Source organism: Saccostrea cucullata, unplaced genomic scaffold (assembly GCF_032062105.1).
Source record: "Saccostrea cucullata isolate Sc308-1 unplaced genomic scaffold, CSIRO_AGI_Scuc_v1 ctg16055, whole genome shotgun sequence".
In the NCBI taxonomy this organism is placed as follows: domain Eukaryota; kingdom Metazoa; phylum Mollusca; class Bivalvia; order Ostreida; family Ostreidae; genus Saccostrea; species Saccostrea cuccullata.
In genome coordinates this window covers 1-11748 of record NW_026941663.1, presented here as the reverse complement: position 1 = coordinate 11748, position 11748 = coordinate 1, and the positions used below count along the sequence as shown (strand labels likewise).

Sequence of the window (11748 nt, the reverse complement as noted above, 5' to 3'; positions counted from 1 at the left end):
GAAACGTACATATATTTTTAATTAATACACAAAGGTAATGAAGCATAAATGTTCCCCTTGGTTTTTTGAGAAATACCTTAACTTTGTAAGGTGAAATATATCTTTGTTTCGATATATAGTACCATATTCATAAGATCGAAATTACTTTTCTTATGTTCAATTTTCATAGCTGAATATACGACGCAATATATCTTGGAATCTTCTACTCTTCTAACATCTTCAGAAGTATTTGCACAAAAAGAAACTTCGACTGAATCAGAATCTAGTCTGGAGACAACACAGGAAGATATATCTCTATAGCATTTACATATTACAATATTCCTTTACTTATTTTTTTCAACAATCAAGTAATTGCATGATTATGTTGATCACAAATGATAATAATAACATAAAAAATTAGAACTATCAAAGAAATTATGTTTTCAGTATTAGAAAAAAAAAACATTCTAATTTTGCTCTTATAGATAATTTGCAAGGATCGAGTGATATTTGCTTGAAGAAAACTTGGCCGCTGAAGATAGAAAATACGCCACGTACTTTCATTTTCACTATAGTCGGACTTTAGTTATAGCAGACCTAATCTTGGTAATGTACATATGCATTTTTTTTTCAAAGAACCTGTGCAGAGTTCTATTCGTACATGTAGTTACATCTAAAGAAATTTGTCTCATCAACATTATCTAAATTGGAAGGACACATGAGGATTAAAATACACAAATTGCAGTATCTAAAATATTTCATGCCTTGTGTACAGAGAGACTTAATCTGTTTTTTTAGGTCACCTGAGTAACTCAGGTGATCTATTGCTATCCGTTTTCGTCCGTCGTCGTGCGTCGTGTGTCGTGCGTCGTATGTTAACATTTGAACATTTTCAGCTTCTTCTCTGAAACCACTGAACCAATTTCAACCAAATTTGGTATACAGCATCTATGGGTGGAGGGGAACAAAAATTGTGAATTTCATGGTCCCCGCCCCCCCCCCTCCCCTGGGGCCTGAGGGGGGGCAAAAACCACTTAAATTAATGAAATCTTTAAAAATCTTCTTCTTTACTCCTGGACATCAAGCAGGCAAACTATTGGCATGAATGTAATGAGCATTGAGTCATCTACCAAAATTGTGAAATTCATGGCCCCAGGGTCAGGGGTTCTAGTGCTAGGGTGGGGCTCTATAGATTATAAAGTGAAAATGCATTATTTCTTTGAAAATCTTCTTCTCTGCTCCTGGGTATTAAATGCACTAACTAAGCACATAGTTATGATGAGCAAGAGTGCCTCTTCAAGATTTGTGAATTTCATGGCCCCAGGGTTCAGGCGTTCTGGTGTTAGGGCTGGGCTCTATAGATTATACAGTGAAAATGCATTATTTCTTTGAAAATCTTCTTCTCTGCTCCTGGGTATTAAATACACTAAATAAGCACATAGTTATGATGAGCAAGAGTGCCTCTTCCAGATTTGTGAATTTTATGGCCCCAGGGTCAGGGGTTCTGGTGTTAGGGCGGGGCTCTATAGATTATATAGTGAAAATGCATTATTTCTTTGAAAATCTTCTTCTCTGCTCCTGGGTATTTAATAAACAAATTAAGCACATAGTTATGACGAGCAAGAGTGCCTCTTCCAGATTTGTGAATTTTATGGCCCCAGGGTCAGGGGTTCTGGTGTTAGGGCGGGGCTCTATAGATAATATAGTGAAAATGCATTATTTCTTTGAAAATCTTCTTCTCTGCTCCTGGGTATTAGATAAACTAACTAAGCACATAGTTATGATGAGCAAGAGTGCCTCTTCCAAAATTGTGAATTTCATGGCCCCAGGGTCAGGGGTTCTGGTGTTAGGGCGGGGCTCTATAGATAATATAGTGAAAATGCATTATTTCTTTGAAAATCTTCTTCTCTGCTCCTGGGTATTAAATACACTAAATAAGCACATAGTTATGATGAGCAAGAGTGCTTCTTCCAGATTTGTGAATTTTATGGCCCCAGGGTCAGGGGTTCTGGTGTTAGGGCGAGGCTCTATTGATTATATAGTAAAAATACATCTATTCTTTGTAAATATTTTTCTTTGCTTCTGGGTTTTAAGCCAATGATCCAAGTATATATATATTTATGATGAAGAAAGGTGCCTCTAGCAAAGTGGTTTTTAATGCCCCCAGGGTCAAAGGGGAGGGGGGTGGTTACATAGCCTGAAAATAAATTAATGCTTTGAAATCTGCTCTTTGGTATTAATCAACCATTTTATGATAAAATTTGCAAAATTTTGAAATATATGGCCCTGGGTCAGTGGTTCCTTTGGGGTGAGGTGCACAACTGGTTATAAAGTGGAAGTGCATTTTCTCTTTGTTACTCTGATCTACCTCTGGGTATTAAGTAAATAGAGTAAGCATGCTAAGTTAATAATTATGATAAGCAATGGTGCCTCTTTCAAAATTGTAAACTGTGAATTCCATGGCCTCCGGTTTAAACACGAACCAAATTTAATTGTTTGAAAGTTGTTGCACAATACTCAGGTGACCTATAAGGCCCGTGGGCCTCTTGTTTTAATGTTTAAAATCTCACAATGGCTAGGTTTTATGACGTCTGAATTGCCCTATACTGACGTCACAGTCAATGACACTAATGGAAGAGGAAAAATGAAAAAAAGTATAATAAGTAGTCGAAAGTATTTGAAATTTATTCCACTCTTAAGGAAGAATTGGTGAAAATTTTCCACTCAGCTATGATTCTTAATCGTAAAATATGGTACAACCTAACAATTATATTTTCCTTTTTTTAGAAGGATATGTCATTAAGCCCTAGCCTTTGTATACCATTTTTGAGATAAACACTCTTAATTCATTATAATTTTATACGTGTCAAAATATAACAGATTTGAAATATTGAATGTTTTCTTCACTGGACAAATTTCCTATTATACATGTATTTTTAATTAAAGCATTTTTGTGATGTAACCTTTTGTTTGTTTATATCCAGTATATTTAAGAACGCCCACTTAAAAGAATGTCAGTCCATTATTTTATCGTACCATTCCAATATTAAATCCTTCCAGTTCAATATTTTTTCCTTTCAGTTCAATATTTAACAAAATTTTGGATTTGAATTTGTGGATTGAACTGAAATTAATGAAAACCGTAAACAAACAAATTAAATTGATGATTTAGTAGAAATGAAGAAAAGGGAATAATCACATTGAAATGATATTTAGTAAAATTACAGAAAAGGGAATAATCACAACAAATCACAAACGCATTTGTACAGACACATCGCAAGCATTGATATTCATTTCTTTTGAAGCACTATTCCAAGCAGCAGCTCCGTCATTTTCAACGAAAACCTTCTTCCACTTAGAGTGCACAACGTAACTCACTTCCTTTATATGCTCCGTTGATGAACGTTTGAAGACCCTGACTGCATTCGAGCGATGCCTCGTCTTTTCTTCAATTAGTTGTTCGTCAACACCGGCTTGTTACGGTCCTGTAGCGGCGGTAGTCCTTTAAGAATGATTGGTAATATTTCCATGAAATCCAGCTGCTTTACATAATTTTCCTACAACTTACTGAAGCTGATAAACCCCTATCGGCCCGTCTTCGAGCCATACCGGTTTCGTAGCACTCTGTTTGGGTCGTAGTTACAACGCCGTCGATTTTCCATCAGGTAGTCTAAAAAAAATGGAAATAATATAGAGTACGCAAAAAAAGGAATATGCAACTTTACAAAACTTTTTTTTCAGAACACTGCATGCATCATGAAGTATACATGATATGTTTGTTAAATAACATACATGAAAGTCTTGTTCGAAATAATATGCAGATAGCAATATTCTCACCTTAAACTGAAATACTTCTAAAAAAATTTAACAAGGTTTCGTTAAGGCTCATCCACATTTTCATATGCCCTGGTGACTTTTGACGCAATATTGCGCTGAATTAACCCTTTGGTGCTGCTTTTGGATACATCCTCTGTGTATTGGGATTACCGTCTCCCGTCATCTTTGGACATGTGTAGTGATAATTGAGAAGTTGTATCAATTCGAAAATTCCGATGTTCTTGCCCGGCACGGAGAGCAAATTGTAATCCGATACTGTATTATAAAGTATCGAACAATTTTTTGGCAGTGTCAGTTTCAAGAATCCCACATATCGATCGTTTTCCTGTTCCGCTGAAATAATATCGGCATGTTTACGATTGATCCTGATTCCTTATCTTGATAATTCTTTCATTTTTGCATCTAACACTGATTGCATATTAACAAACTCAGTATCATTCAGATACTGCTAGCTCGCAGAATATGTGGTATAGAAATAACAATTTCATAAAGGTTGTTCGGGTGTTATTCTCCGCCGTATTTGTTATGAGCTTCAGCGATAAAAAAAATCCATAGCTTTATCTAACGTCATATTGTCCATGGTCATATAAGTTCCCCACCACAAAAGTTGAATTCAGTCCTTCCGTAATCTGTGCTATTTTGTTTCCTTTTTCTTTCTATTCATCAAATACCTTCACAGCCCATTTAGCTTTATTTTCGGTGTTTTTGGACTTCATAAATTGGACTAACCTTATTAGTTCCGCCTGTTGAAGGGGTTTTGAAAATCGAGATGAAACACACTCCTTTGTCAACACCCTATTCTTAATCTCCTGGAAAGCCTTTATTAGTGACAATTTATCACCTTCATAGTCCGATATGTCAGAAAATGAAGGATTTTTACAAATAACAGAGAAGCATGTAATTCAAAATTTGCATGGGAGTTCTCAAGTTCAAGAATGCCTTTCAAAATGGCATCAGTGTCATTATCGGATTTATCGCTGGTGGTTCTGAAAGAACATTGAGTCTTAAAAATCTCAACATCACTCATCGTGCTGACTGAATGAAATTAAGGGTACGATGACTTAAATTGAAGACTCGGGGGGCGTGTCCTACGTAAAGTCTATTGTTATAATACTTGACAGAACTGACCGTTGCATATCCATTGTTGTAATATTAGACTGTAACATTTACTGGGGCTCCCAGAAGATGATTGTAAATAAGTGAAGGAAAACAATAAAAGAGTGGCATTCATTAAGACAAAACAAGTGTATTTGAATTTATCTCAATACTTAAAAATGTTTTAAGTAAGATAAAAGCTTCATACGGATAATAATGAAAAATATTGGACTTGCGTTGTCGCTTTCGCGCCTCAGCGAATCCAATATTTTTCATAATGAACCGTTTTCAACTAATATCCAATGCTTTAAAATATAAGGATGAAAATTAGACATTTTTTTAAAGCTATTAAATTGGTAAAGTTATGTGTCCTTGAAGTAAGAGAGAAAACTTTTAATTTCTCAAAATATCCGTGCAAATGATTCAATTTATTTCATAGTTTAATAAAGAGAGATTTTACGCATATTTACAACAAGAGATTTATTTGAAAATCAAATTACCATTTACAAATTACTATTCAAAATATCTTTTTAAAAAATGTCCATAGATATCAATGTTAAATTCAAGATTTAATTAATTGGCCAATAATCAGAACTTGACAAATTCTTCGGGGCGAGCATTCTCATTTATTTCATTGTACACACTGACGCGTTGGTTGACAATGGTTTTCCTTGGGGTGTCAATTTCAACTGTTACCCTCCAAAACAGGCACCATTTATATAATGTGAAATTATAAACATCTCCAAATAATCATGCAACTATGATATTTTATATAATAATATAAAATCAGGAAGATGTAAGGATTGAACGAATGACTGGCACGGAAAAAAGGACATTAGATTTAAGTTCAAATTAATTCACTTAGTCGTACTCAGGAAATGTTAGCTACATGTACATATTTCATTAAAATATTTAAACAGACGAGGACATGTCATAAGCCAACCTTCAATTTTGAATTATGAGATATCTTCCTATAGTCTCAGCTCTTTTAGAATTTTTGAAACTGATAAGATTGTCTTCCTTGTCAAACTGCAGTGGGTAAGTCATAGTTGTATCAGACTTCAGTCCCTACGTATCATGTATCCATTTTTTGGACTGAAATATTAATATTAATACTAACTAAAACAATATAAAAGAAGAAATGGAATCGTTTTTAATATATTGCTTATCATTATACAAATGTATTATAGATTTGATGGTACTTCAGTTTGCTGCGCTGGTTATGTTTGGAACAAGGCTGTAGGCAATTGTACCCGTATGTTTACACTACAATCTGTTTCCTAATTAGGCTACCTACAGTGGCTGGAACGTTATTGTTGACAACTTAAACGAACGATCACGTTACACGCACGATTCCGCACGATTAACGCACGATTAAACCTGATACACGAACGATCCTTCACGTTCACGATTCTACACGTTACACGATCTTACACGATTGCTAACGCAAACGCACGATTCTTCACGCAAAATAGTTCAAATTATTTAGGAATCGATATTTCCAAAACGAAATACAGCTTTTTATTGATTTTAGATTCAAAGAATTATCAATAAATATATTTTTTCATCGACTTTGAAAAAAAAAACGGAAATGCGTATTTCTGATACTAAATACATGTGAGATTTTTTTTATTATTATTTTAGATAATAAATAATTATTTACATAATTCTCCGACATAAGAAGACGGATTTTTTTGTTATATCAGAAGAAAGTAGTAGGTGGACCCTAAAATTTGATTGAATTGGATTTCATAATATGTAAATTGAGGGATACGATTGGGAAAACAATGGCAGCATGAAATGACTTAACTTAAAAGTTATAGCTATATGTTTTCATTACTTAAAAATGTTTATGAATCTCTAAAACATGAAAAACGACATTGCAAATTATTGTATTACTTTAAAAATTAATTAAAAGTAAGCTACAGAGATAAACACTGTTAAACAAAACCCCGAAAATCATGTGCGTGACGTGCATGTACATTCGCCGACTAAACATTTATGTAAGGTTTGAAAAATATTTCTTTATTTGTAAAAAAATTTTTCTTTTAGATTATTTGAAAATTTAAAAAATATATATCTTACCATAATTAGCAGCAAACAAGAATGAACTTCAGAAAAATATAGTAAAACATCTTAGTACGGTTTATCACAATAAGTCACGCTATACGAGAACATAATATTGTACGACTTACTATATTGCTTGTTTACAAGAAATAGTTAGTTCGTTCCGCATTCAATTATGTAAACTGCGCTTCATTCCTTTTATTAGGATTAAAAAAATAAAATATAAACAAAATACTTGTTTCACAGATAACATTCCGATAAAAACTTACAAAACGAAATTTACACGTTTCTAAACGCACGTTCACGCGGGATTAAAACCGCAAACGATGGAGTCTGTTACACGCACGATCTTGCACGTTACACGAACGATGGCGCACGATGCACGAACGATTCTACACGATTGGTTTGTCAACAATAACGTTCCAGCCACTGCAGTGGCTGGAACGTTATTGTTGACAACTTAAACGAACGATCACGTTACACGCACGATTCCGCACGATTAACGCACGATTAAACCTGATACACGAACGATCCTTCACGTTCACGATTCTACACGTTACACGATCTTACACGATTGCTAACGCAAACGCACGATTCTTCACGCAAAATAGTTCAAATTATTTAGGAATCGATATTTCCAAAACGAAATACAGCTTTTTATTGATTTTAGATTCAAAGAATTATCAATAAATATATTTTTTCATCGACTTTGAAAAAAAAACGGAAATGCGTATTTCTGATACTAAATACATGTGAGATTTTTTTTATTATTATTTTAGATAATAAATAATTATTTACATAATTCTCCGACATAAGAAAACGGATTTTTTTGTTATATCAGAAGAAAGTAGTAGGTGGACCCTAAAATTTGATTGAATTGGATTTCATAATATGTAAATTGAGGGATACGATTGGGAAAACAATGGCAGCATGAAATGACTTAACTTAAAAGTTATAGCTATATGTTTTCATTACTTAAAAATGTTTATGAATCTCTAAAACATGAAAAACGACATTGCAAATTATTGTATTACTTTAAAAATTAATTAAAAGTAAGCTACAGAGATAAACACTGTTAAACAAAACCCCGAAAATCATGTGCGTGACGTGCATGTACATTCGCCGACTAAACATTTATGTAAGGTTTGAAAAATATTTCTTTATTTGTAAAAAAATTTTTCTTTTAGATTATTTGAAAATTTAAAAAATATATATCTTACCATAATTAGCAGCAAACAAGAATGAACTTCAGAAAAATATAGTAAAACATCTTAGTACGGTTTATCACAATAAGTCACGCTATACGAGAACATAATATTGTACGACTTACTATATTGCTTGTTTACAAGAAATAGTTAGTTCGTTCCGCATTCAATTATGTAAACTGCGCTTCATTCCTTTTATTAGGATTAAAAAAATAAAATATAAACAAAATACTTGTTTCACAGATAACATTCCGATAAAAACTTACAAAACGAAATTTACACGTTTCTAAACGCACGTTCACGCACGATTAAAACCGCAAACGATGGAGTCTGTTACACGCACGATCTTGCACGTTACACGAACGATGGCGCACGATGCACGAACGATTCTACACGATTGGTTTGTCAACAATAACGTTCCAGCCACTGTAATCAAATCATAAAATTAAAATTTCATTATCTTAATTTAAAATAATTTTCATTTCAAAAGCTTGTACTTCGGGCTTTCATGGACCAGATTGCAATGTTCCCTGTCCGTACCCATCTTTCGGAAAAGACTGTCAGTCCTGGTGTAACTGTAGCAAATTTAAATGTGACCATCAGCTGGGATGTAGGAAAAATCCTCAAGGTATCCCCTAATTTTATTATCTAATATAATAAATTTTAAGGCTGATATTGAAACATAAAGTAGGGTGCATTCATTTTAAGATTGTGACATCGGGTATTATGGATACTTTTGCGAGGATCGATGCAGATATTCTAATTTTGGGTATATGTGTCAAGAAAACTGTAAATGTGAGCAGGATATGTGTCACTTTGTAAAAGGATGTAAACATACTTTAGCCAGTTCAGTCACTGCAGGTACTGTTCATATAGTGTGACATAGAAGTCTGAAAGGATTATTTTTTTTTACTTAAGTATACATATATTTCTCCCCGCCTTTACTTTAAGTAAAGTGTTTTTAAGTCCATTATATATATTATAAGATTGATTCAATTTTAATGCAAATTCGTCAGTAGTAAAAAAAATCAAATATTAAAAAAGTAATTTCTGAATAAAATATCCCAATCTTTAAAGCATTCATAAACAATGCATGTTTTCCAGTTCCTTCCTTTGGACCTAACAAACTAACATAACACTTTGAAAATGCAATATTAAGATAAGTGAAGGTAACATTTGATTTTTAGATACTGCGTATCTGACACGTCCATCCGACAGTTCTTCAGTCCTCACCATCGTAGATAAATCCTTGGGAAACAAAACAATTCCTATAATATCCGCGTTAAGTAAAAAAGGTAAAAATATGAATTACTTTTCAATATATTAAAATGTATTTCTTACCCTCAAACGTTATTTGTATAAAGTAGCAGGAACGCAACAGTCTATTTGATATATAGATAGACTTAATTAAAGAGGGAGGATGCTTTATATTTTTGAACATGTTCTCATAGTCCACAAGTATATTACTATTTTTTTTTTTTAAATTCATAATTATTTTCTGAATGAAAATTTGGAGTAAACAAAATAAGAATAAAAAAAAATAATAGAAATAAAGACGAAATAAATATGCCAGTAAACAAATAAAAATATAAAGAGGAAATAATTAAATTTATGTAATAAATTCTAATTCCAATTATCATCTTGCTTCACTTCTCTAGATATATACATTTTTTTTAATCCCCGGGAACACTTTCTTATTTTAACAGTGTTTTGACATTTAAAATGAAACATAGATAAAACAACAATTAAAGATACAAACAAACATAAAACAAAAAATATTTTGTAATCAAGGCTAAGTTTCAGCGTCTTATAACAATATGTCTAAATTCATCTATTTTTTCTTTCTTTTTACGAGGGCATTTGTAAAATTTCGCATAGATGAAAATTTTGGTGATTTGTGTAAGTTCAGGTAATTTACTCGTAACTTTGCAATGACACGTAACAGGTTCGGAAGTATATTCCAGCCGTAACATCGTAAAACAAGATTTATACAGAAATCTCTTGAGCTTGTCATCGACAGAAAGCCTTTCCCCGATGGTTGCAGGTATCATTTGTCTTGCTGTCGTCGCTGTTTTATTATTATTTGACTATGCTGGCACATTTTTTCTTCAAGAAAGTGGTCATGGTAGGAATACGAGAGCAATGGAAATTTGAAATACGAACAGATAAATTATTTCCCTTTAACTTATGTACAAAAAAATTGCTGATAGAGTATATCAATTTATTTTTTTAATGCAGGATATAGAAAATGTATTGTCTTCTAAGAAATTATAAAATGCATTATTTGCAAAAATTAAATAACTAAAAATATAAATATGTGTGTTAATTGTTTTGCTGGATAAAAAAACATACGTGCATTATCATACTAAATACAAATCCAACATTTAGAGTACTGAACAAAGTGCAACTAATATTTACATCCCTTATTTGATATTATATCAACTAATATGAAAAGGAAACACTTTAGGTACCAGTCGTGCAAATATTTAATCCCGAACATATTGATATATATATATTAAAAACAGTGACTACTTTTGTAAGTACTTTTATTTCAAAGGTAAGTACTTGTTTTTGCTTTTTTACGATTTATATTTCAACCTGTTTAAATAATTTGCTGACGATTACATATTCCTATATTGTCGCTAAAAGAAGTCTGAATAAATAAGAAATCGATTAAATAGTAATATAAATTACTCTGTATGACCTGGGTAAGGGCAATGTACTCTATACACTGTATCAACCAAAAAGCTGTATCATATCAATTTGAAATCACAAGATTTTGCCAGAATCAACAGCTAAAAAACTTAAGACTTTTCAACTTTATACACAACCATTCCCCACGATAGATTCAAATCCAGGCTTTTTCATATCGTTGACAGCTGCTTTTTCAATAAAAATGGAACTTGTAAATTTACAAACCTGGTCGTTCGTCATTTTCAAAATTATTCAAAAAAAAGATTCTGATTGCACACACAAGTACTCTGAAGTTGACATCAAAAAGATGCTTGAGTTTCTGATTGACAATATCTACATGTATGTGGTTTTTGGAGACCAGGTATTCCAACAATCTATTGGAATCCCCAAGGGAACCAATTGCGCTCCGTTGTCTCCGTTATTAGCAGATCTATGTTTGTATTCATACGAAGCAGAATTTATTGATTCGATACGCAAGAGCATGCTCTACGTATGAGCAATTTCTAAGACGAGGTAAATTATTGACAAGCAAGTTGATGAAACAAGAATTTCAGCAGTCTCGTTTAAAGTCATCATTTCTATGGTAGATACAATGACCTTGTCAGCAAATGCAATTCATTATTGCGTCAAATGCTGACTGACGTTTTTCATACCAATTGTTGGTGCATTATTTATCAATGAACTGATTACGGATTTTTCCATTATTTCACGATCATGACAATGAGCACAAGGTGAGTGTGACCGGTCAGCAGGGGATGTTCATTCCTCCATGGCACCTGATCCCACCTCTGATGTTTCGGAGGTCCGTGTTTGCCCTGCTCTGGTTTTGTATTATTTTATGGACTTTGAGATTGAAAACTGTTCGTTATCT

The 11748-nt window shown here is 32.9% G+C and overlaps 1 protein-coding gene across 1 annotated transcript; it reads left to right on the top strand.

Annotated features, from left to right (window-relative positions):
• Nucleotides 1-5823: 5823 nt before the first annotated feature.
• Nucleotides 5824-9478, top strand: LOC134258220 (multiple epidermal growth factor-like domains protein 11; the record flags this gene model as incomplete). Its single annotated transcript, XM_062740759.1, has 5 exons — nucleotides 5824-5949; nucleotides 6102-6166; nucleotides 8674-8811; nucleotides 8892-9044; nucleotides 9371-9478. Coding segments are annotated over exons 1-5 (544 nt in total), but the record flags the coding sequence as incomplete, so codon positions are not given.
• Between the last annotated feature and the right edge of the window lie 2270 nt (nucleotides 9479-11748).